Raw genomic sequence first — 27,235 nt, forward strand, 5'->3', positions numbered from 1 at the left:
CAAGGAACCATCGCTAGACATGAAGTGGTGCTCGCGAAACATCGACCCTCGTGACAGCTCGTGCTCCTTACCAGGTACTGTCGGTCATGACGTTGCGGCCATCGAATGAGTAGATCCTCGGTGGGTAAGGGAACATGCCACCACCGCCGGAAAAGAGCTCTCGCCAAGAGTTGAACACCACCTCACCCTGCAAGATAAACGGTGAAAACCTCGCATTAGCGACGCGTCTACAACTAGGAATAGAGGCTAGCCGGGCTTGTTGGTACGAGCACATTATTTTGCAACCAGCGCGAATAATGGGTCACAGAAACAGGCACACAGGCGCTGACTTCCGACAAGTATGTTCATTGCGCGAGCGCAGAATATATAGGCAGGGAAGTAATAGTAAAAACATAAATGGCATGGAAACACGAAAATAATGACTTGAGATTACATGTGGGCGGAAATCGGTTGAATTTGCAGATACGCGATTTCCTTGTCTAATATGCATGGATGGTGAAATGATGCATGTAGGACCACGTTGGGTGATGGCAAAGGCTTCGATAATTTCACGCCCGCCCTGGTCAGCATGCTTTTGGATGACAGTGACTTGTTTGATCTTTTGTTTGTTTTCTGTTGTTGGCGTGCTCCCGGAGGCACTCAATAAGGCAGTGTCCCGTGTGTCCTACGTAGGAGCGCCCGCACCTCAAGGGTAGCTCATACGCGACACCTGTGATGCAGCTGGTCAAGGGCTTCTGATGCTTCTTGTCGCAACCTTTTTTGTGGGGGTTGTCTTGGTTGACCCTTCTGCATAAGGTGTTCAGCTTTCCTGGGGCTGAAAAAAGAACCGAAACACCCGCCCATCCCGCGGCCTTTTTCAATCTGTGCGATACCCCGTGCACATAGGGAATGACAGCCGCCTTCGAATTATTGATCTCCGTTTTCCGTATCTTCTTCAGTGGTATAAGTCGTCTACAAAAGCTTTGTAGATAATATGAATATTCTCACGCTCACAAAGGAACTACCGGAGGACAAGACCTTGCGCTTTCTGGACTTTCTCCTATTGTTCAAGAAAGAACATGTATGCTGAAGGTATATGCACACCGTTCAGCTTAAATCCTCTTGCCTTTTTCGTCGGCTCACTCAAGGTTAGTGAAGAGGATAATAGCAAAAGCCGCCTTCCGTAATACATTGCAAAGATCATGCATACACGAGATTTAAATAGCCTTTGAAGGCCAGGTTCATCAGCTTTTGTGGGCTGGTTTTCAGAGCGTCCTCCTGGTACAGCTAGCGGAAGACATGTTAGCGGAAATGCACCAAAGAAAGAAGATACGGAAAACCGAGATCAATAATTAGAAGACGGCTGTCATTACCTACGTGAACGGGGTATCGCACAGATTGAAAAAGGCCGCGGGAAGGGCGGCTGTTTCGGTTCTTTTTTCAGCCCCAGGAAAGCTGAACACCTCATGCAGAAGGGTCAACCAAGACAACCCCCACAAGAAAGGTTGCGACAAGAAGCATCAGGAGCCCTTCACCAGCTGCATCACAGGCGTCGCGTATGAAATACCGTTCTAGTGCGGGCGCTCCTACGTAGGACAAACGGGACGCTGCCTCAATGAGTGCCGCCGGGAGCACGCCAACAACAGAAAACAAACAAAAGAACAAACAAGTCACTGTCATCAAAAAGCACGCAGACCAGAGCACGCGTGAAATTATCGAAGCATTTTCCATCACCCAACGTGATGGAAATCCATCCTGTTAGTAGACAAGGAAATCGCGTATCTGCAAATTTAACCGATTTCCGCCCACATGTAATCTCAAATCATTCTTTTCGTGTTTCCATGCCATTTATGTTTTTACTATTACTTCCCTGCCTATATATTCTGCGCTCGAGCAATGAACATACTTGTCGGAAGCCAGCGCCTGTGTCGTGTGCCTGCGTCTGTGTCACGTTATTCACGCTGTTTGCAAAAGAATGTCTCCAACTCGACTTGAACCAGTCCCAATATGCTCTCTTTAGAACTCCAATAAAACCTGGCAATTTTTACGAAACCGAGCTGACCGGAAAGTAATGGGTAACTAGCCGGACACATCTTCAGTTACGTATTTTCTGTATACTTCAAGCGTAAGATCAAGACACGGAAAGCAGCATTGACAAGCACTCGTAATTCTCGATGGCATTTAGGATCACGCTGTTCGCGTCTTGATTTCGCGTTTGAAGTCTAGTCAATGTTAAATTAAAGCCCGCTCCTATTACCTGCTGTTTTGCAGATTTTCTGCTGTGTTGGCATTTGCCGAAGTGAATCGCGCTTTAATTAGTTTGCTTTCCTTCAATGATAAACAGAATTATGTCTGCCTGTTTGAAGTCTCACCTTCATAAGACTACTTCTATATTTTTCAAATAATTTCTATATTTAAACTGTGCTGAGGATATCTAGATACGCACGATATATGATTGGTTAACTGCATTTTCATCGCGATACGATGATCATTGAACAACATCTCCAAACTGTTTTCGCTAATCATTCCACAAGAGCAGCTACAGGATTTTTTTATGGACCACGTCGGCGACTTTTATTGCGATAACAATCGGCACTCATGGCGCATTTCTGCCATCGCCGTCGGCGTTCTGCCTTCGCCACTGCGTTCTACTCCGGCGGCTACTACGTGTGGGTGCAGCCGTGTGGGCCCCATCTTGAAAGCGATCTGCGATGGGCACAGTGCGCCGAGTGCTGATCGCGTCGTGTGCGCTGTTTTCTGGTTGCTGAGTTAGTGTTAAAAAGAGAGGCAGCACGACGGTCAATTCGCTCGCTGCTGCTGCCGCGCTCCCTCACTCCGGCGTTTTGACAGCGACTTTTCGCGGTCATCAAGTGCGATGTGTTCACGTTTGCTTGTGCGCACATAGCGCCATGCTTGTTAACTTAGTTAGCGAATGTTGAAAAGTTTATGTGGGAGATAAAACTACTATCCTTACTTCTCATACCTGTGTACTAATTTACTATCGCAATCGGTGCTTTGCTTTTTGGGTGAAACAGAGTTTTTTATTCAAAGCACGTTTTCATCTATCCGCCTACACATTTGGACTTTAGTACTGGGGATTACGGTGTTTGATAGCTATAGTGGTGTTGATAGCTACAGGCCTGTTTAGCCTCGTGGTAGAGGCCGGACATTGCTCAGCCTCAGCGCCGTTTGCAATGTGACTATAAGCAGATCACTAGACCTTCAACAAAACAGGGCAGGTTATGAGCATAAGGAGGCATGAAACTTCCTTAACGCCTGTGATGAACCCTTCTAGAAAAAGAAATTATGAACTTGGGCTTTTCATTAAAATAATTACCTTTGTAAATCTATACAACGAGTGAATTATCATTTCATTTAATGACACAGCGCTGTCCGTGTCAGTCTCACTGCCGTCTGGTTTTGACCGTTTTTCCATATACAGCTAATTGGAATTCCGGGACTAGACCGGGGAACTAACACGTGAAACCATAGTTCCTAATAGATTTGGGAGTTTTCTGGCCGTTCTATAGTACACCCGCCGTGGTTGCTCAGTGGCTATGGTGTTGGGCTGCTGAGCACGAGGTCGCGGGATCGAATCCCGGCCACGGCGGCCGCATTTCGATGGGGGCGAAATGCGAAAACACCCGTGTGCTTAGATTTAGGTGCACGTTAAAGAACCCCAGGTGGTCAAAATTTGCGGAGTCCTCCACTACGGCGTGCCTCATAATCAGAAAGTGGTTTTGGCACGTAAAACCCCAAATATTATTATTATTATTCTATAGTACAGTCTTCAGCACAATATTTCAGAGCACGTGAGTGGAATGTGCCCAAGAACACGTTTGCGCTGTCTCGCAGTAGTTCGCGGCGACTTTGGTAGCTTGTCCCTAGTGGTCAGCCACATAGGCTGTCACCGCTGCTCGTGCTTACCACTCTGCCATAAGATTCACGAATCTACCAGGCCAGAGGCACTGCCGTAGATTCACGGCTTTTCGCACCACCTGTAAAAAAGGTGTCGACAGAGCGCGGACACGTGGTGTGCCTGTTGTTATCTCTGCCACTGAAAAGGTGGGCCACTTTTGCCCCGTAGTCAATGGGCGCAACAATGATTGCGCCTGCAAAAAGAAACACACAGCAAAGCTTTGTACGCCGACCAAACGTTGGCTGGGACACCCTATATCGCGTCCGAATGGCCTCTAATCAGCACTGCGCACCGTCGGTCCCGCAGTCATTATACGAGAAAAATAAGGTCTAAATAATTCACATCATTTAGTTACGCAGAACCACTACTGACATTCAAGAAGTAATTCTTGAATGTCAGTAGTTGATTCAGTTGACATTCAAGAAGCGCCGTCTCGTCGTATTTCTCCAACCTGTGGACATGACAGAAAATAGCCGCTGGAATAGCAAGCAGCTTAGTGAGCACCATTAAGGGTAAACGCGAGCGACTGCGCTCGTCTATCTGGCAGCGGATGGGAGCTAGTGCGTACCTTGAGATTGACCAGCGGCAGGTCTGCGTCCTTGGCCCGAACGATGCTGTCCAGGTTCTGAACCCGCGACGCCAGCAGGGCGCGGAACGTCCCCCGCAGGTGCGCCTGCCGGGACTGGCGGTAGCACTCGTAGTCGGCGCCCCGCACCCCGTGCAGGTCGCCCGTCCACGGCTGGTTCAGTGCCGCCACGCGAAGCTGCGGCCACGCAAAGTCAAAGGCTCTAAATGCGCTGCCCGCGAACAAAGGCTGCTGCCTATACAGCGGAAAACATTTTTTTTTTGCCCATTACTTTTTTTCGCACAGCTCCCAACCAGTTATTAATCGTCGCCGGAATGTAGTGCAATTTCACCTCTTCAAGACCAGATGGAATTCCTATAGAGGTGGATATTACTAGCTGAACAAAGCACAATGTTAACTGGCTAATAAAGGAGTTCCACTTAAATGACATCTCAGTGAAGCACTTCAGGTAACATGTCGACATTGCCGAATTGAAGGCAATCGCTAATGCAGTGATTGCCTTCAATTAGACAGTCTACCTAGAAAGTACCTAAGTACATAACCACATATAAAAAATCCTGGCAATGGCTACTTTAGAGATAGCCTTCCTCAAAGTGTCCTGCGAAATACGCTGGCATTCCAGCGAACGTTTCCGTAAAAAAGGTTCTAGTGAGGCATGTAGGGAAAACTAACCTGGAATCTAATTTAGTTCGCTGCAAACTTTCGAAACACACAACTCATAATGTCAGACACCTCAGCTTGTGAGATCTCAATAGTATCCGAGAGAACTCAACGGAAACCCGAGTTATTGCATCCTGATCCTAACCGACGTCATTCCCAGGTGCTTCAATATCACTGCTGTTATAGCGTTTTTTTTTTTTTGCTCGTTTCTTTTGTAAAGCACTGGTACTACGCAATAAACATTGGTTGTCGTCTGGCGCCACACCACGTATATGCGAAAAGGTCGATTTTTCCCAAGCGAGTTTCTTTACTGACACTTCCTGCCCTCTACCCCTTCTCCTGGTGAAGGGTAGCGAACCGGGGCCTCTAATCTGGCTAGCCTCGGTTTCTTTCATCTCCTTTCTCTTTCTTTCTCTCTCCTCCCCACATAGTAAGACGGGGTGGATTGACCATCTGGTCTCGCTTAACGCGCACCTGAACTCGGCACTGTTAGGTACACTGGTGCTCTCAAATTCGGCATCTCTCCCACGCTGCCACCGCGGGCGAAAATTGAACACATGCACGAATTGGTGTTCGGCTGCGAAATGCCATTGCCATTGATTTACCGCGGCGGGTAGCGTACGGGTCACGGAAACAATGATCAGTTGCTGTATGAACAGCTACAGAAAGGAAACAGTGTTATGCTCGGTAGAGAAGTCAGCGAATGGCCACCGTCGATACCCGTGGAGAAGCGAAGAGAAAGCGAGTCCCCGCGCGTGCAATGCCAGGAGGCGCGGGCACCGTCGGTGGCTCCACCTCGTAGCGGCATGCGTCAGCGTACCAGGACGTGGGCGCCGGCGAAATATACGTGCTTTCACATCACCCCTCCCTGTTCCCCCGGAAGCCGAAAGGCGTGAAGGCCTTGCTCGCTTGAACGAAATACCCTGAACGTGCATTGAAATTAAAGACTTGATCAAGAGTTTTTATCGTACGCTGTAAAAATGTTTACACCCTTACGGGTGTTTTCTTGTCGCACTGGTAACACCCTCACCGTTAGGGCCTTACAAAAATTTACGGAGGACAACGGAGCTCTAACTAGACGTGCGATTACAAAAGACGTAGTTGAAAACTATGTAATCATTCTGACAGCCTTGGGCGCACAGAAACATCTGACAAGAGAATTGCATAGGGAGAAATATGAAACTGTGCGCTTAAGGCTGTTATAATGATTACATAGTTTTCAACTACGTATTTTGTGATCGCACGTCTAGTTAGACTTCCGTTGTCGGCCTGTATAAATTTTAACGCGACAGCGTTAAGGAGCCCGTGTCGCACAAAATCTGGCGTCGGCGCCCCGCGTTGGCGTCCGGCGTCAGACTATACTCACGTATAACCATGCATTCTATATGACGGAAGGAATTGACTGAACTAATTGAATTTCTCAAGCTAAAATACGCAGAAAAATGGTAAACTACAACTTGCACACAACCTACAGGCATGATAGCTCTCGGATTGTAATTTGACTATAGGAGAAAACATAATTCTGCTACGCGAAAAGTCAAAGAAACTCCTTCACACACACAAACCAGCCGCGGTGTTCACAGACCGGCCGCGGCACCAGCCATTTTGCGCGCGCCCGCGCGATCGGTGTCTTGGGGGAGCGACGCGCCCGGTTCCTTACAACTAAAGTCCTTACTTACAACTCCAGCTGGCGCTCGCTTCCGCCGCATCGCGGCCCGCGCGAGAGGCCGTGGTTCCACCAAAAAGCTCGCCTTCGTGCCTAGCGTTCGCGGCAAGCGTTCCCAGGTAAACATTACGGTTACGTGCGCTCCAGTTGCCGGGAAGCGTGAGGAAGCAGTCGGGTATCTTTGAATGCTATCGGCGCTCCAATCTTCAAGGCGAAGCTTAAGCGTCGTCCAAATTTTTTGTAAGGCCCTACCGGCAAGATTGTTACCAGTGGGACGAGAAAACACCCTTAAGGGCGTACACATTTTTACAGTGTAGATGTACGTACTCCGTGCGTAAGCTGCACGTTAAAAATGAAATTGCTCCTCGCTGGGATCGGCGTTCAACTGTTCCGCCGCGATGTTTACGGGTGCTGCCTGTGCTTAGACCAGATGCATGGCCATGCATGCGCCGTGTTACTCGCACAACGCCGCACTCAGCTTCATCACGGCTGTAGTGCCATTCGCGCAACAGCACGAATTGACAAATGCAGGACGATGGCAGGGATGGAAATGCACGAAAAAAAAGCAAGCGTGACTATCGCCTATATTATGTAGGTTACGCCGTCATAACTAGAAGCACTTTTTTGTTTCTAAATTCTTTCTTGAACATGCACCGCTCAATGCCCCTTTTTTTTTCATCGTACGAAGAAGCTGGAAGACGGAAATTCCAATCGTTAACGGTAAAAAGCAGTTGTCATTGAAAAAAAAAACATTAGGACATTGACAGGTCATAAAATTAAAAACGGATTTAATAATCAGTACAGCGGTATACAGACAAGAATGGCCGAAAATATTCGCCCTAGCACTTTACAAAAATGCCATGTAAGCAGTAAATACAACCAACTACTCCTATTTCGTCAGCATTCAAACAACATAAATTGAGTACTACATGGGCTGATCCTGTTGACATGACGCCCAAATAAAACCAGTTTTGTTGGTGCCGCGGTGCATGCACCATTGTTTAATCCGTCCGCCTGCTTCTTTAAACAAACGGTTTGTTATATAGAAGGCAATATGTGTGAAAAATATCGTAATGTAAGCACGGTATAGTTGTGCTGATCTACAGGACGGACGCACTACATGACCTTAACTGAACAAAGGGTCGTGTCTGTGTTATCACATAGACGCCACTTTGTGAACGATTATGCGTTTTCTAGAAGATAAGGGTCTTAGAAGGACAAAGCAATGTAGACAAAGAACATTTAACGTGCAGAAGAACGCAACCTCATCTTACCTTTCTTTTAATCTGGTTCCCATTTGCAAGAGAAAGAGTAGAGACAAGAAGTGTAAGACAATACAGCAGATAAGAAGCATTCATTCAGAACACATGACTGCACAATGAACGCACGAGAAACAGCGTTGTGCAGCGTCAGAATTGTGTAACATCAAAAGCACAAGTAACTCCGAAAGAGCGCAAAATTTCGAAAGAGCATAGATATATCAGATGTATCTTTTTTATGCGTAACACTTTTTATTAAGAGAAACTTTAATGTCTAGACCCTTGCCCTCATTGCAGACACGTTATACGTGGCTGGGCGGGCATTATCAGCAAGAAAGATTACCGCGGTAATTTCTCTAATGACCTTTGTGTTACCCAATTTTTAATTATTCACTTTGGTGCATATCTTGTAATCGTGAAATTGAAGCCTACGAGTAATAACGCCAAAGTCATTAAGTGAGCAGTGAAGCTGACGACTATCGGCTACAATGTCGCAATTGCACCATGTGCCCTAGAGTGAATAATGAGAGTTATTTTGCACATTTATGCAATAAGCAAAATTTTCATTGAAGTTTTTCTTGCTGCTAATGCCAATCTAGCCACATGGACTGTCTTCAAAAAATGACAAGGGACTAGGCATGACCGTAAGAAACATGGTCTCCAATCCAATGTGTGAACGTGGTTGCACAGTGATAGCTGTAGACGACAACTAGAACGGGTACACCCATTGCGACATAGGTTGAAATTATTCACGTGGCGACATTCACGGGCACTCTACCTAATTTATTAGCCTAAGAAGTTTCGACGGCCTGCGACTTTGCTTGCGCCGCTACTTCGTGCGCCTGCCTACAAAGAGTGGATCAGAGATATTCGCCGCGCCTCGTATGCACGCTGTTCCTAAGGAGTCCTCACTACACGTGGCCTTCTCAATAGCACTGCCATATGCAAATTCTAAACCTAATTGCACCTAAATCTAAGTATACCCGTGTACTTAGATTTAGGTGCACGCTAAAGAACCCCGGGTGGTAAAAATCAATCCGCAGCCTCCCACTACAGCGTGCCTCATAATCACAACGTGGTTTTGGCACGTAAAATCCCACAATTAATTAAATAAATAGCACTGTCGCAACACAAATCAGTTGCTAGGTAGGTTATTCTTTTACTTACGAAAGTGTAGTTACGTCACTCCCTGCTTCGCATGCTACAGTCAAGCTGCCGTCCATCTCAACAACAACAACAACAACAACAACCACTGCGAGAAAGACGTCCGTGCTTGTCGTTTCATTGCTTGTCCACGTTTTTTTCGCACTGGTTTTTACAGCGAAGCTGTATATGGCTAATTTCCAGCGGATGGTTGTCCGCAGACCAAAAACTTGGGCCGATCCCGAAGATAGCGCAATACCGCGCTGACCCGCGGCAGAGGTGAAGCAGGCTTCAAGCACTCAACCAACTTGCAAAAATAAGTTTCATATTTCGGGTCTAAATACAACCCGCATAAGATATTAAGCTGGTAAGAACAGATACTACACTTTGACCGGCGTCGGCCATGCGTTCATACCGCCCTCTCTTTGTCGGCGTTCCAAGCGTTTGCGTATCCCATTTCCTTTCCTTCCGCTCTTCCGTGGTGGCAGTCCTGTCGGCGTATTTACAATTGCTAGTAGGCACAGCGGGGCGTGGCACTTGCGGAGACGCGGGACGTGTGCGCGCATGCGCGAGTACGAGCGGGTGTGAGAGGGGAAATGTGGGGACTTTTTCTCCTTGTATATATGACTCTGCCTAGGCACTACGGAGGAGTTTCTGAGCGCGTGTTGTATGCGTTTGTCCCTAGGCGTGCTGGCAGACGTAGCGGGGTGCGGTAGTGCTGAACTTAGCGTCGCAAGTTGGCGGCTGGACGTAATTATATTTATTCATACGTGTTTTTTTTTACTAATTGAAACAATGTGTCATTATTTCGCATTATTGACGGCGCCTCTAGGGCACCCAAGCCGCAACGGGGACATCAAAGCCAGAACCCGGACTGTTCCGTGGGTTGGGGCTCGCCGAGGCCTGCGCGTGCCAGGGGTATATAAGATCGGCTGTCAGCGAATTTTTCATGCGAACACCCCCTCGCACGCTTGGGCCTCCGTCCACCCAACCCACGGGCCGCCCTGCTTGCAGCTTTGATCACACCGCTACCGCTTGGGTGCCCCGGAGATCCTGCGCCGCCTGCTTTAAGATAACCTCAGGTGCTCTCCTGACGCCTCCGTTTGCCGGCTACATGTGCCGTCCTGGAACAGCGCTTGTAAAAAATCCAATCTATCGTTGAGACGAAAAAAACGACCCGCGACTTCTACAACACCACTCGGAAACTTTCCCCTTCAGGCAGTGATTACCAAATTGGGCTTCGGTGCTCACTGCCTCATGCACCGCGAGGGCAGCCAGCGGCGGAGCGTAAACAAACTCGATCGCACTTCGCAATGCCGGCATGTCTAGGGAACAAACGCATACAACACGCGCTAAGAAACCTCCTCCGTAGTGCCTAGGCCGAGTCACATATTCAAGGAGCTCAGGCCTCCAGATTTTCTCTCTCGCATCCGCTCTTACTCGCGCCTGCGCAGAAACGTCGAGCGCCGCGAGAAACGCCACGCCCCGCTGTACCTACTGGCAAAAATGCTTCCCGCCCGAAACGTCACGCGTGTCTAGTTTCCTCCGGCTCCTCGGGGCCGCGGTCACGTCGTCCACACGAATGTATATAAACATCACGGTAGATGAGTCCGTACCTATGTTCAAAATTCTGTGTCGTCGCTGTGTCTTACGCTAAACAGCTACGCTGGTCATCCACCTTCACAGAGTGAAATGTCTCGCTTTTTTTTTTTGTTAAGATGCATGGATGCACACGAACTCACCCAGCTCTCAGTTTTGATGAAGTGACAGTAATCTTTACGGGAAAACGTATGCGGGGAGCTCTACGTCCTTCGCATTGCATGTAGGCGTCGGAGCGCCTTATCATCAATTATGTGGTTCGGACGCTTGTTTTGAGCTTGTTCTTTATTGAAACGTATGCTGTCCTGTATGCTGTATGCGTGATTCCAAAGAATGTATGCACTGATCGCTTCGCTTTGCTGACAGCTTGTAGCCTCTGCCTTACGGGGGGTATGAGCCATTGCATTTGGGGGTACGAGCCATCGATGATAGCTTTCTGCCGACGTTATACGCCGCAAAGGAATCCCGGGATCCTAGCCATAGACAGCTTCACTGTAAAATAAAGTGGTCAGGAAGCCTTACATGCCGTCGCCTTGATCACTGGGCCATACCCCGAAAGAGCGCATCTCCTCAAGCGGAATTAATAAATATAAATAAATGTTTTCTTCTTCTTCCCCAAGCGCACAATAAAGTATAGACTCGAGTGTTACATTTTTCGACAACCTTGCGAAGACAGCCCACTTTCTTAGCGTCATTCGGAGACGGCCGCTCTCGTAGCCATGGTGAAAGCCGAATCGCTCAACTTACTGAAACAGTGCTAGAAAAGTTCGATTCATCTAGTAGCATCTTCTGAAGCCGCGCGCCACATATGCGCGCATTGACGTGTCCTCTATGTTTTGGTGATGTCTCTATTATGCCCTAAGAGTTGAAACTTTGTATGTTGTCGAACACACAAACTTTGCCGTGGAGAGCACTGCTGCACGTGTTATGTTCGAATCAGCGGGGCCAAACTATTTCCACGGGGAAAGGGCTGCTGATGTTTTTCAGTTGTTTGCAAAAACAGCGTTTTTCCTGAATAACTGCGCTTGTTTACAGATGGGGTCTGCTAGACGTGTTTTGAATTTCCTTGATATGGTACCAGTTACTTTCGAGCGCGAATACCGTTCGGTTTTAATGAATCAATCGTTGTATACAAACATATAGGCTCAATTGGATAATATTTATGGGTCAATTTATTATAACTATACTTTACAAAAGAGGGTTGTGATAACGATTCATTTTTGGAATGCTAATACAGTATAATGGTGTGCCTTTATTCAGCCGTTTACGACAAGAACATGGCTTCGAGGCTGTACGGGTAATAAAACCTGGATAATAAGCCCAACCTGGATTGGTATTGGCGAAAATTCTCTTACGTAAAAGCGTTTCGACGTTGTCCGGCGTTCTGGCGCCTGTCCCTCAACCTATCGATCGTCGTGGTGGCCAGACGACCGCCGTGGCAATGGCCGAACGCGGATGACACTTACGCAACACATGTTTTGTGAGTAACAGAACCTGACCTTTGAAATCATATGCGAATAACATTACTCGCTTAACATTCTCTTAAGCAGCGTGTTTACTTCGCGCGCGTGCTTCCGACGCGCTCGTCTTGGCCAGTAATCTTGGCTCTGTCCTCGCTGGGCAGAGGGGAACAACATATTTTTGGTCGTTTTTTCTTCATAGCTAGCATTTTTTGCGGTAGGATATGAGCTCTCTTAAATGTCGATATGAACAGCCTAAGAGACAACAGATGCACGAACGGTATAGAGGAGAAGAAGCTATGCACCGAAGTGACATGCGCAGGAAAATTTAAGGCACGCGCCCTTGTCGCTTCCAAGGCTTGTCGTCGATGTAGCACATTTCGCTATCGTCCTTTGCGAAAGCATGCGAAGACATAATACCATGTAGTTCATGGTATTAAAGAACGGCACTGGGGAGGAAGGGACATATGGCTAAAGTGTAGAAAACTAGGTGTCCAAGCAATAATAGTTATCGAGTATTCGTGCTCAAGGAAAAGGTGCGCGGTGGCGTGCAGCTGAGCCCTTAAACAACGCGCGTAAGTGGTCTGTTCGCGTCGCCTACCTTTGGTGCAGATCCGTCGAGTCGCAGACTATCTGGTGGCAACAGTGGCGATGCTGTTGACGTAGTCTGTCGAAGAAGGACGGCGAGGGCACCACGTGAGGGGAGACAACTTGCGCACATCTCAAGGCCACTCGTGAAACAGCAAGCATTATGAAAACAAATTACGCGTCTATTGTTACTCGCTATTATTTAATTTATTCTTCGCAACTGTTACGATGGCAAAAACCTTTATAATATAGTGTGCATACAAGGATAGCATAGAAACAGAAATATATGTGCATTAAAAAAAAATAAGGCAGAGTAATGACGACAGCACAAAAGTATAGGAAACAGTATGTATGCAAAAAAAAAAAAAAATGCGGGAAAGTTATTCCACACTCACATCTAGGAAGACCTAAAAGGATTCACCTGCGGGAAAATGCGCGCATTAAAAAGCTCATGCATTCGAAATTGCCTTTTCTATTTCGTTGCCTGCCTCCTAGAGCACGATAAACGGAATGGGAAGCATAAAGTGGGGCAAATACCGTTGTCGTCTTCTTGGGTAGCTGTACCAGAGATCCGAGCTGCGAAGGAAAGAAAAGCTTTGAGCTCCAAGAGGCAGGGGAGGGGGGGGGGGGCTTCGACTAATCTTTATCTAAAAACAGTGGTACCCATACAGCACAAATTTCGGTGCTAACAAGAAAAAAGAAGTTATCAAAAAGCCTGTTACGTACCAATAAATGAATGAGAGTGTAACATGAAATTCCTTGTAGCCGCTTTCTATACATGGTAGAGTCCCATAATTACGTTTTTTTAAGCTAGAAATAGCCCACTGTTACAAACTGAAGCAAATCTGTAAATTCAAACACTCATTTCAGTCGTTCTGAACTGTTTTTTGTTTTTTGCGCTCGAATCGATGATGCTCGTAAATGTGCAATCCATTTCCCTCACGCAGCATTCCTTATCAGATTTCTGTGGTCAGCCTTTGCACGGTTCCACAGAATGATCAGTGCTTGAGAGAGATAATCGAGGCGGTAAAGATTACTCGTGCAGGAGAAGGGTGTGTAAGCATGCCACTACTATCATTGACCAAGAAAGAGCTCAGGTCTTTAGAAGGTTGGCGATTAGGACCATGACGATATCAGTTTGTGCCATTCATGCTGATTGTTCTCCTTTTTCATTTCTTTCTTTTTTTTTCCTGCTGGCGCTTTGTATGCGCACATATGCCTAGCATCGTCAGTAGAAAAAACACTTGAAAGTCGGCGCTCTTTTCGTTGTGTCGCCGTCCCTTCCTTACGTTTCCGCGCTGTTACATAAGTTGCCTTCGTAGAGTTGTGCTACTCTAGGGTGAATGTCAATTATCGCTTTCAAGAAACTCTCTTCACGTTGCGAGTTTCCACAGGACTGACCTGCGAAGTCGCTCACTACGAATTCCCGGCGAGAACGTTCGGCGGCAATTACAAGGTGCGTAACCTGGTTCAACGGATCTGTTAAGTGACTGTCAGTCAGTAACAGCCGTGCGCAAAAAAAAATAAGGTGGACAACTGCTCGTGATGAGTGCAAATTTCTCGCTTGTTCATAAAATACGAAGGTGTCGGTGGCGGACGAAGAAGTCGAAATGGTCCTAGCAGAGGCTATTGTGAGCGCAATTCGATACTCGACACTATCCTGGCGCACCCCGCGCAGACGCGTTCCATGACACAACTCTAAAATCTCAACGAAACCTGTTAGCTCTTCAACCTTAACTGAGAATAGCCAGGAAGGGCAGCATGTAGTAGCATACAATTCCGCATTATTCTTGCTGGTAAATAGCTTTATGGCGTTCGGCAATAGAAGCATATTTTTGCTTCCTATGTGATTCTTCTTGTGTGAGAGCGGCAAATGAAGGTACGCGTCAGTCGCTATCAAAGCCTAACTCCTTACGATGACTGAAGCTCATAGGCGATGGAGTCGTAGAGTACCGAAGTTAAAATGTAATCTTGCGATACGTTGCCCGCCTTACTAGTTACTTATTATATCTCGATAAGAACACTATAATCATCGCCTACTGGTTCACATTAGCAGCTGTAATTTCACAGTTCCCGAGTCAACGACAACCAAGCTTACATGATAATGTATGCATAATACGGAAGACGGTTTAGGAAGGTTTAAATGCCCGCAAGTAATAGTTTTCTCCTTTTTTTGCGCTTTGCTCTTGATGTTAAGAAATGCAGACCTTAGCACACATCGCGCAAATGACATGACAAACAACGTGACCAAAGAAATAATTGAAACAGGTCACGAAATGCGTAAGCGTTATAATGTTCGCATCCTAAAAATAATAATGCTGGCACCTGCATTGGCGCGCAAGCACCGAAACCGTTCTCTGTAAATGCCAGACGTTGCGTGGCAGTAGAAGTTAAAGGTTGAGTGTGCAGAGTTAAGTGCAAGGGTGCACTCACAGCCACGTATTGCCAGCCACTGCTGACACGGACGAGTAGTGCCTCCTCGTCGAGCACGAACGCCTGTGTTCCCAGGGGGCTGATGTCGGACATGCGCAGTAGCGACTCCATGTTCTTGAACGTCACCGCCTGCGAGGAAACGTCATTGGTAAACAGCTGCGACGCAAGTATGTGCGCTAAACTAGGTGTGTCCGAGTAGCTTTCCGTCTTTCCCAGTTGAAAAAGAACGACAGAAAAGGTCCAGCAAATACTGCAGAAGATTCTGTCGTAAGCCTGTCCTCTTGTCACGGCAGTCAAGTGTTCTGTCGTCTTTTTGTGAGCGACGATAAAAAATGTCTATTGTGACGACATCTGTAGGTACCGAAATACGACACGCATTCCATTTTCCTGCGACGCAATGTTTTCCGCTATGCTTGCATGCCGACAGAATTATATGCAGAAATGCGCCTTATAGTGCATTTCATTTTGTCGCTGACTAAATTTGCTTTCTTTTATTTTCCCCTAGACCCGTCGTCCCCTATACGTCACATGCAAGCCACCTGCGAACCATTGCGAGTTTCGCTGTCTAAAGAACCACTAAACAGCAAACACAAGTCTGTTTGGGCGTATAAGATATTCTCTCAAAGGATGCTGCATTTTTTAGGCGGGAACAGGTTGACTCTGAGAGAAAAAAAAAAGAAGATAAAACTTCATTTTCTTAAATTTCGCGGCCCAATCCCAGCGTTGCTGCGTCAGTTTGGCACCACAGGTTGCAAAGCATACTCGACTAATAGCTGTTTCTGTGCGAAAGAAACGTTATAGGAACTGATTAGTTTAATCCTTGATTCTCTTAAAATACGACGTATTCCACAATTTTCTAAAAAAAAAAATCTGATTCTGGGGTTTTACGTGCCAAGAACATTATATTGTTACAAGGCAGAAGCACGTGGTAGTCTTTTACACAGGCGAAAGTAGCACGACCAACACGGAAGGTTGAACTCCTTATTGAAACGTGGCACCGGTGGCCGCCAGCTGATGACACTGAACTTCGCCCTATTCGTTTGAGCTCGCTAGTCATCTTAGTGACCGCGCCACTAGCCCGCCGGCAAGGAAGCTCCGTCCCGGAGCAAGTTACGGTGAGACACTGCAAGCGGGCACGTAGGGCTTCAAACGACCAGTGCGAACAACGTTCGTTTTTATTTGAACCAACGGTGCACCCGGTCGGCAGCAGCAGTCTCATACGTGACGAAGAGACGGCGGTCACAGGAGCCCGAGGGAACCAGGTAAAAAATCCCTAGGGTGCATGTCGTAGCGGGACTTTTGGTGAGCCTGTGAAACCGAGAGGCAGGCGTGCGCAATCTGACAAGCTTAGGCAGCCAGGGTAATGGCATCGCGTACATAAGTGCTCGGCGATCGACTTCACTGCATTCGGAAGTCCGGTGTCCGCATGCAGAACAGGATCACGGCCGAACAGTACGCAAAACGGCGAGTAATATGGTGCCATGATGGGACGAATTATATGCAACAGTGACATAGGGCGGAACGACGTCCCAGTCGGGGTAGTTCGCGGCGACGTACATAGCAAGCACGTCGGTGAGTGTTCTGTTGAAGCGTTCGGTAAAGGGGTTTGTATGGGGGTGGTAAGCAGTGGCAACTCATTGTGCAGTAGAGCATGAGCGAAGGATGTAATCGATTACTTTCGGCAAGAAGTAGCGTCGGCGATCGGTAAGCAGTATAACATTGTGGTGCAGTATAGAACATTGTGCAGAACGAAATCCGCAACGTCCGCGGCGCAGCAGGTGGGCAGGGCTCGTGTACTGGCGTAGCGGGTGGCATAAATAATTGGTAGCAACGGCAACCTTTTGCAGTTGACGTTGGCAAAGGACGACGTGTATGCCGCCACACAGACAACAACACCAAAAAGAAAGGTTCGGTAGGAACGTCGATCGTATGCCCGGAGAGAGGCATGGAAGGGGGCTTGCGGCGTTCGCACAACATGATTATGAGGCGCGCCGTAGACTCCGCATTGCATACTCTCGACCACCTGCGGTTCTTTAACCCAGTGCACGGCACGCGGGTGTTTTCCCATTTCGCCCCCGATCGAAATGCGGCAGCCGTCGTCGGAATTCGATCCCACGTCCTCGGGCTCAGCAGTTCATGCACCAAAGCCACCACGCTACCACGGCGGGTCTCTACAATGTCACAAAGTGCGTGCACGCGTGCCACTACAGCTAAAGCCGTTGCATCGCCGATGCGGCTACGGGGAGCGAAGCACTCCTATTGTTTCTCGACTCGCCTGACCAGTTCGCCGCATGATCACTGGCGCGCAGCGAGGGAGAGAGTGCGAAGGCCGGTGCGGGAAGCGCCAGAGTTGGAGTAGACGTCTGGAGGATGCAATAGCATAACCACCATTTTCTGACACAGAAACAATCAGTCTTAAGCCCCTACTGTCAAAAGCCATATCATGTCCACGGAAGCCCGATTCACGACCTTCAAGGTGGCATCGCCAGTAGTGTTTTGTTCTTACGTCTTTTTTCACGTAAGAGGCCTTCGCCTTGCTAAAACTATCATTATTGGTATTCCGAACTTCAGCTCACAAATTCAGGTTAACGTAATACTCCTGTTTAGCACCCCTTTCATTTTATCAGTGGTCAATACTTCAATTACCGTGCCGCACTTAAGTCCTGTGGCACGTAACCCTTACTTGATGGCATGTAAAGATGACTTCGCATTTTGTCCATTCACGATCCAATTGCGCGTGCTAAATGAGCACGACAGGCGTAGCCACTGTACGCACAAAGACCCCAAATAAGCAAGGAGCATGGCAATGTTTGGGGGCGTGCCGCTAAATACGTAGTTAAATGTAGCGCCAAAAAACTGTTCGATAGCTTTGTCTTTATTTAAGACTTTGAAGCCATTATGATCGTGCGTGTAACAGGAATGTGAATTCAAAAATAGCAATAACATTGATTTCAGAACACGATAACAAATCAGTCAACTATATTGTTCGTTCGTACGTTTGTTTACTTGTAGTCTGCTTGTTTACTTGTTTGTATGATTGTTACTAGTTTCCTTTATTTATTGATTGATTGATTGATACAAAGCAACATCCGCCTCACCCCTGGGACGATGGACGGCGGAGGGACGGTGTTCTTGGGTGGCATATATGCAGGACCAGGCGGTCCCGGAGGGCCTGGAGGTCCTGGAGGTCCAGGAACGATCTGTCCCCCTGTGACGAGAAAACAACACAAGTATTCGTCTGGAAATGCGCTGCGTAATGCTTGTAACTGACAAAAACTTAGTGAGGTTTGCTGCATCTCGGGTTAAGGTGACGTATATTATAATGATAAGTACCTCATAAGCCATGACACTTCCGTTTACTTAGTATTTTATCCTTTACCATACGCGCTTCTATCAAAGAATGCATGGCCTGATCATTTTGATTGTATATCAAGGAAGCAAACGACGTGACTAAAAGGATAGCTTGTTCCCATTAAGGTCAATATAGGCCACAATGAATGCATTTCAGTAATACATTTTGTTCTTTCATCATCGCTGTAACATTCCGTATTCTCCCTGTTAATAACCGCCAGCGATGTCTTCTCAGAAGTGCTTGTTTTTCGACAGCTTATGTGAACGTATGATTCTTCGCTTTTCTGAGCGCTCCCAATTATATCGGCCTTTCACGCTATAACTCAGCACCGTCTTGTCGTCCTGCAACAGCCTCTAACAGTAACTCCTCCGCGGGGCTACTTTTGAACCATCGACAGTCATTGCTGCTGAACTGCCCGCTAACTCAGAAACTCGTAATACATTTGTACTCATATTCTGTATCAAATCGACAATGCAGCCGTAAGGGTTTCTCAAATCGAACATCTGTTAATGCGCCAGCGAATCGCATATCGTCCAAGTCTTTCTCCCGTTCCCCTGTCCTTGGCGCTTGCTTGTCGCGAAACGCCTCACCCTGCGATGGGAGCTTTTTGTGTGGAGAGTGTAAGTCGCATGCATGTCTGTGATGAGCTGAACCAGACCATTCGGCCTTTCTTGGTACATCAAGGCGGTGGCATGCACTCCACACATGGGGGGTTGGGGGGGAGGGTTCAGTCGAGAATATAATTTGTGCAAAATGTCAGTGAAGTCTTTCTCCTATTCAAACGACATGTTTCAGCTGTCACCAGTTCTCATCATTCACACAATTAATAATTTTGGTTGTTTCTCCGTGCGGTGCGTCACATCGGCGTTCTCATTGTTGGCTAACAACTAGGCCACACCCTCTTCGTGCCGGTTGCCATGTGTAAGAAAACTGTTTCTTGAAGCGTGGAGGGACGGAGTGCAGGCACGTGAAGTTTTTTCAAGGAGGAGCCTCACCTGCATTCTTGGCTTGTCCCAGACTATAGGAAGTGAGTAGTGGCGGTCTCACAAAATGAGAGAAGATTACATTGTGAGGGGGCACAGATAGTAAATCTCATGCGCGGCCTGCATCGCCACACCAACTAATAAACCGGAAGATGGAGATCTGCAAGAACTGGGAAAGACCCATGTGAATTCTTGTTCATTGCGGACTTTCATTTGCTCTGACCATGACGAGACCACTCATTGACACGTTAGCACGGGACTAATGCTAAACCTCAAGCAATTCTCTTCTCTTACGTAACACATAGCGTTGCTCCCTCTTCTCGAGCAGCCACGCCGTCATGTGCTTCGAGCTCAGGAGGGATCACCTGTGCCTCGTCAAATGGAAAGGCCATTCGGATTGCAGACGAGCCACATCTCAAATCTTGGGAAGCGACCAATATAGTTCAAGTATAGTGCAAGTTCGATACGAGCAAAATAAATAGAGAGGAGCATTATACCATACGGCCACCTTTTATTAATTGTGTTTTACTCAGTCCTGTGTTGTGGCAAGAAAGACATGGGTGTAAAACTCAAGCATACAATACGCCACTGTTCCTACTTTAAAAGCAAAGATTTCTTTAGAAAACTTCAACCTACCTGAGGATTGTCGTGAGTGAGTGTGTTTCTCGTCATGTACAGACGACAAAGCGGTCGAGAGGCAGACGAATCGGCATATGTGGCCATCTGTACTGGCCCTACAGATGTGCTGTTGATTGGCTCGACTCTCTAGGAAACTAAGAAGCGAAACATCAAATGCTACCTAAATCTGTTCACTACCACAAATACCTGCCTTCAAGAACACATTTAATTATTTTCCCTTTCTTTTTTAAGCGAAGGTTTCTCTGCTTTATTCCTCGGGGTTTGCGCATCTGCTGGGCAGGTTTCCCGCCGAGCACCCGGAGAAAGTGTAATAGTAAACTGAGCCGCACCCGAAGACTGCAGTTCACCGTCACGTGGTGAAGTCTCACACTAGCGTCGTCGTTGGGGCGTTTGGGTGGGAGAAGCTAGGCAAAGCTAAAAAAAAAAAAAAAAGTGGCGGGGGGGGGGGGCGCATTCTAAGGTTGTGTGCTATTTTCAACTGAACCATGGGACTGAAGCGAATTTCCAAAGTCGAGAACAAACGTATTTGCAGACACGTACTTGCTTAGTGCAAAATGTGGTAGAGAGCATGAACAGTCGCGTGGCGTATCGCAAAGCCAAAGGGCAAAATAATTAAGCAGACTCACCACCAGTTGACAACTAAGTATTGAGAAGCCTATTTGGTTTGGTAGAGAATGTTTGTTATGAATCATATAAGTGTTTTGCAGCGGACGGTTACTACTCTTGCGACGTGTGCATCACATGGCTCTGCATCTCTGTGTATACGTCTGCGCACGCACCCAGTGGCACATACGCAGTGGCACTGAGCAGGTGCGCCTCTAGAAATCCGCAGTCGCCCAAAGTGGAGAGAGCACAATGTGCGTCTCTAGAGCGTTATGGAAGCAACCCGAGCAGAGCGGGACTACACTTGGGCGGACTCCAGCACTATTACAAGTGAAACCTCATGTCTAAAGCAAGAGGTGTCCGGCCTTTAATTCAAAGCAGGTTCACAAGAGGCGCAAGTATGTCGTGATTAATTATGCAGCTTTACGCACTATCTTTCAGGACGAAAATCTTGTAAGTTAATCCGGACAGAAGTCATGCAGAATGACTACCCAAAGCGCGGTTTCTTTATCTTTACTGGCTGCTTTTGTTAGAGCACTATCTTCGGGATCCGCCCACGAAGACGACCAGATACACTAGAAAAACTTCGTTGACTTGGACAGAAATGCTTCGCGTTGAAGACTTCTACTATGGCTGAAAAAACAGATGCGTGTTGACGAAAAGCCTCTGCCTTCTCTGCAGGTTGGACTTGTGGCGCCATCTAGCAGGCACTTGGAGAATGACGACTGCTGCTCCCGAGATTTCAACGCAATTCTTTGCTTTTTTGGCCGTCGTTTTCTTGCGTCATAAGATATATGATACACAGGACGCTTTATACATGATGATACTAACCAGAGTAAAAACTATGCATATCTTGCAATAGCAAGTAAAATATTATGGGTCATTACAGATCTTGGAGGCCCAAATGATACACAAGAGACTTAGACAAAAAGCTTTCTGAACGAGAGCAGACACTGTAACTTGTTCTTGCAAGTAAAATTAATGAACCGCAGCACACTATTAAAAGCGTACAGCTTCCAGCGTTGCTAATCTTTCACCCCGCGGCGGCGCACTATTGAATAGGGCACAGTAGCGTGGCTAGGCGAGGGAGGAGAGCTGTACTGCACTTTGTCGTTACTTTCAGTAGTGGGTTAAGGGGCGAAGGGGAGTTGCGAAACGAAAGCAGGCAGATGGATGCTTGAGTGGCGACCAAGACATCTGTTTGCTTTTAACATTTCTCGCGTCGCTTCTGGCACAACTGTGCACAGTGCGTGTGCAGATAGGTGGATATCCATACCTCTCGTGTTGATCGTGTTAGAAGTGTCGGACCAATGGCTCAACCCAGGGGGTCCGGGTGGCCCTGGGGGTCCCTGTTCTCCCTGGAAAGTCAGAGTATCTGCTTAAAGGAGCCGCAAATAAATGGAGTGCAAGGTAAACTGCTTGGATGTCTGCGTTTGGTCCAAAAGTAAAACGTTCAACAGTTTTCGTTCCATCTCGACATTAAATGAGACATATGGAAAATGCTAACACAGTTTACGCGCCTATGCGACCTCATGGTCGCATAGGCGCTTCACTCTTGCTTTGCCGTTGAGGAAAGTTGACAACAATATTAGAGTGCGCCAATCGCTACCGTATTACAGGTATTGATAAGCAGATGTTAATTTGTTCATCCAACAGTAACTTAAGTGACAGTTCCAATCTGCAAAGAGCGAGGAAGATATGGGAGATTAAGGGGCTCGATGTATTAATAGTAGCAACCATATGAATTCAACAAGACAATGAAGCCATGGAAAGTATATGGAAAATTGGCCATGTTTTCTTTAATTGCAATGTTGGAACAATTTAAAAGTAAATGAAAGTAGAATAAAATACAACTTGACGCCAGTGAGTGCCGACTCCAACCTCCGCACGACACGATCGATGCCGTACCAATTGAGCTACTGCAGCGGTCATCCCATCATCCACTGTCTTGACCATTTATGTATGTGCACTATACTCAAACCTGGGAGAGTCAGCTAGCGCTACCCAAAGGAGTGGTGGCGGATTAGGAACATTCTTTCGACCCCAGGGGTCACACTGTGATTTTAGGAGCAGGCAACTGGAGAATGAGCCCTTGTGCGAAAACCTCAAGGCATCAGGGCTGCGTGAACCGAGGCCATCGCTACGTTCGTAATAACCAAGAAGAATAAAGGGACCGATGGGGCTCAAGTTTGTGCTTCCAACAACCCTATATGAAGCCAATATGTTTTGTCTATATATATCACTGTATATATCACTGGTCTATAGGCAAGAACGGCTAAGAAAGTACAGGGTTGACGACAACCTCGTCAGCATTGAATATGACGTGACTCAAGCACTTTACTGTAAAGGTGTAGAGTATGCCACACCTTGCAAAGATAGCCTCTATTGCATGCCTAATCTGAAACGTTTTCTGGAAAATATAAACCCCAATAACCGCTTGAATACTGACGACTTGTTTCCCCTAAGGCTAGAGGCCTTTGTAAATTGGAGTGTGCACCGTAGTTTCTACACCAATTCATGCATGCGTGACGAAACATACACATGTATTTGGTTATATAGAATGATTTTTTTTCCATAATCGATTACGCTCGTGAAAGTGGTGAAGTGGGGACTGAAAACGTCATAGCGCTGGCTTGGGCTAGATTTGGCTCCTTGTAGTAAAAGCGTAACGACAAGCGAAGTTCTACATGTCACAGCTTAGCTATTGCTGAGACTCGCGTTGACTAAGGAGAAGTCATTAATAACGAGCTCCCGTGTAAGCCGCCGAGAAGCTTCAGGCACGAGTGTCCGTGATGTGACATCGCATTAACATTTTTCTATGTTATGTCTTCTTTTACATTCCTTATTAGTCGTTGCAGTTTATTTGTTGGACAGCCGATCATTCAGTGGCCTAGTTTGCCACAGTAACATTTTTTCATAAACAACAACACTCAAACGTATCCGTCTCTCAGCGGTTTATCACAGACGGCGCATACACATTTCTGAAAGCACATATATCCTCCTCTATCAACAAATTCTGCTGCAGGTTGCACTGACTCATCAAAGTAGCATCGTGAAGTTATTTAAGAAGACGATGACGCCATACCTTTTCTCCACGGCCTGATCCATAAGCTGGAGGTCCAGGCGGCCCACTTTCACCCCTTTCGCCCTGAAAGAACACGGCCATTGTAAAGCTCCCTTGGGACGGCGCCCGGTGCCCGTACATGCTTCCTCTCGTCCGCCGACACCTTTGTGACTAGGACTGAGCTCACGCACGGTGCCTTTGCCCGTGCGGGGAGCGCGTACCTCGTGTTGATCCTATCCCGACGCTAAGCCGAAGAACGGGCGCCTAGTGCTCGCGCGAGGTCGTACCACGCCGAGCCGCACTTATCGGAGGCCCAAGCCGAAGGAGAGTGCCCGAGCTCTCTCGAGTTGGCCCATTGGTTATCGCGAGGGCGAGTAGCATAGCCGCCGGGACTTTTCCTAGCGGCCTGTCCCAGCTTGAGCCTGTGCTCTCGCAGCGACCTGCTTCAGGCGCCCCTGACTGTATTTTCCGCCCTTGGTGCGGAGCCCTTTGGTTCCCCGCCGCCCCGGGAGCTGGCGTTTGTGCAGTGTCGGGCGCCGCCGGATACAATAAACGGTATCAGTTAACTCAGGGCAATACTGAGTTCTTGCGTGCGTCTCTAAGTAGCCCCTTGCGGCCTGAGCTCGCGCGCAGCGGCGCTAGAGGCTGATGGCTGACGCGGCCCTGTGACTCGCTAAGTTCGAACCCGCGGTGGTCGGTACTCCTGTGAGACCCGAAGATTCCACGATATCGAAAATGATTAAATGAACTCTCGTTCTCTGCATTCAACAATCGAAGTTTGGAGGTTAAGTGGACCGTGTGGGCAGAATGAAGTGTTGGTGGCAATGAATGAATGAATGAATGGATGAATGAATGAATAAATAAATAAATAGTCTGATTAATCCTATCGGCAATTAACGTTATCAGTCAAATGCGACAGACATATCTGAGCGAAAGCACCACACACATCATTCCCTACCTTTCTTAGAAGAATAAACACCAAATCGCTGAAGAAATTAAGGCAGCAGAACCCGTATGAATAGCGCCTGTTTAGGAATGTCAATAATTAACATCGACAAATGTAGCGAGCCTACAGAAGCCCTATAAACTTTTGCCAAAACTACGATGGGGTTCTTTGATGAACTTCTGAAAACTTTAGCTTGATGTACCAAGAACGCACACAGTGGGTTCTAATATTGTTAATTATTGTGTCTGATTACATAACGGCTAAACATACGGTAACGTCAACAAAGAGTGCCAGTCAGCTAAAACCAAATCTTTAAGGGGATAGCCGACGACGTAAAGTTCATTTCTGATTTCGCTGCTGTTCACAGTATCCATTCACACTGTATTACTAACTAACTTTTCTATAACTAATCCTATAGTACCTACACTTCGATTCGTGAGTTGGAGTCTGTTATTTTATGAGGCTGTTTAATTTCTTGAACTTTTTCTAAATATGACGTGCTTTGGGTCTTCATAAAATGGAGCCTCGCAACACACCAACTCCACTGCAATAATTACGCCAAATATGTGCCAGAAAATCTTTGCACTAAGTCGCACGCCTTAGGCCAGCCAGCTCTTTAGCTACATCAAAGATATTGAAAAATTTCTAAGTTAACACACGGAAATTATGGTTGAATTGAATTATGGTTGAATAGTGCTTGAAGTCCTAGCTATGATTCGTTCATGTATCTCCTGTAAGCAGGACTATACAATGTATGCTTCCTGCAAAGTCTGAGTGATGTATGAAGCGAGTGAGATGAAGCGTAATGCCTCAAATTATTCTATGTTCGAGAGAAAAACAACAGAAGCACTCGCCTTGAGCCCTGGGAATCCCATGGGTCCCCGCTCTCCTGGAGGTCCACGTGGACCAGGTTCACCCCGTTCGTTCCCTAAGTAATGCGGCAAAAGACTCGTTTGAACGCCTTTTTCGTAAACATCTTCGTTAATCACTACCCACCCAAATACAAGCGCACGCTTCTACATCAGAACATTCTAGCGTAGAGCCTTTCGCTAAGGCTGGGGAGAGCGGAAAGGGTGGGGGAGGGGGAATCATGGGGAGCGTAAGCGAAGTTGTTGCGCCTCTTACGAATTCCTCAATCTTACAATGGCCAGTCGATGTCTTAAGCTTTCCTTCCTTCAGCGTTCAGCCGCATGCTTATCAAACTTCTTATGAGTGTAACAAATGTTCAACAAGATCGTACAAAAGTTATTCCCGTCTATAGCGAAAAAACTGTTCTCAGTTAGCCAATCGATCATCAATATGAAACAAGTACATTATGCCTTTGGTAATATCGGGTAGCATAGGCGTATTTTTTTTTCTTCTGAAAAACACGCCGTACGTCATCTGCTAGCTTCGTTAATCGCCCATAATTATGTTATTTCGGAGAAGTCTTGAAAAGCACACCAACGTGGATGTTTTTATTGGAGCCACAGAGAAAAAATACTTACTTGTCACGTATGTAAGGCCATCCTGAATATGGAAGAAAAAAAAGAAAGACAAAAGCGTATAGTGAAAAATTTTTTTTTGTCATATATGTGTGCACTACAAGCAAACTGGAAAGCCAAATCACAGCCCATATAGTATATATGTTAACAGTTAGTAAATAGTTGGGAGCGAAACCTTGTTTATTGTATCTTGCGTACCAGCAGCATAAACAGAAATGTGAGTCGAGGAGAATATTAATCAGAACATCTATAATACATAATTACACATAGAAACAGCGTACAATACCAGTGCGGGCACCTGCTAAACCTTTTGTATCCCCAGAAGATCGTGTTAGCACCTGAGTCATAGCATTGTCGAAGGCCTCGACGAATGTGACAACTCAAAGAAGCATCGGAGTTGGTTTTGACTCTCTCGCGTTTTATTTTTGCTGACAGTACAGTATGAGGGCCTGTCTTTCTCTTCTGGTTCACTTTCCCGCTCTTAGTAGAGGACTTACACATACATTGAAATTCACAAAAGAAGTTCACAAATATTCACAAATTCAATGAAATTCATTGAAATTCACTTGAAATTCAATTTGAAATTCACAAATATTCAATGTAGCGGTCTTACAAAGCTCCACAGACAAGAAAGGCTAGTGATTACTGATGCCACTCTCTTAACTGTGCGCGCACACACCTGTAGTCACAAAGGTTCACGAATATGCAAAACTGCGAATGAAAGGTTAACATAGTTATTACTGTCATTATGTGTTCAGCAACGGAACAACGTATTGTGCTCTTGAAGGGGGAGGAGCCGGTAGTGAACCGAACCAAGCATGACACCTGTTAATTTGGAGTTGCGCGGCCTCGAAATATCTTACCTTTTTCGC

General features: G+C 46.8%; 1 protein-coding gene and 1 pseudogene across 2 annotated transcripts in view; both read right to left on the minus strand.

The window, feature by feature from the left end:
- Mp (collagen XV/XVIII-type protein multiplexin) overlaps positions 1 to 27,235 on the minus strand; it is a 448,114-nt gene that overhangs the window by 23,800 nt on the left and 397,079 nt on the right. For both annotated transcript variants that reach the window (XM_075677559.1, XM_075677558.1), the window contains 10 exons: positions 26,367 to 26,388; positions 25,734 to 25,807; positions 23,955 to 24,017; positions 22,146 to 22,227; positions 18,391 to 18,500; positions 15,293 to 15,421; positions 13,397 to 13,435; positions 12,873 to 12,938; positions 4,467 to 4,661; positions 72 to 187 (listed from right to left, as the gene is read on the minus strand). In XM_075677559.1, coding sequence (XP_075533674.1) covers positions 72 to 187; positions 4,467 to 4,661; positions 12,873 to 12,938; positions 13,397 to 13,435; positions 15,293 to 15,421; positions 18,391 to 18,500; positions 22,146 to 22,227; positions 23,955 to 24,017; positions 25,734 to 25,807; positions 26,367 to 26,388 — 896 coding nt within the window. The remainder of the gene's footprint in view (positions 1 to 71; positions 188 to 4,466; positions 4,662 to 12,872; positions 12,939 to 13,396; positions 13,436 to 15,292; positions 15,422 to 18,390; positions 18,501 to 22,145; positions 22,228 to 23,954; positions 24,018 to 25,733; positions 25,808 to 26,366; positions 26,389 to 27,235) is intronic.
- On the minus strand, positions 9,438 to 9,617 carry LOC142566897 (U2 spliceosomal RNA; annotated as a pseudogene).

Source organism: Dermacentor variabilis, unplaced genomic scaffold (assembly GCF_050947875.1).
Source record: "Dermacentor variabilis isolate Ectoservices unplaced genomic scaffold, ASM5094787v1 scaffold_13, whole genome shotgun sequence".
NCBI lineage: Eukaryota > Metazoa > Arthropoda > Arachnida > Ixodida > Ixodidae > Dermacentor > Dermacentor variabilis.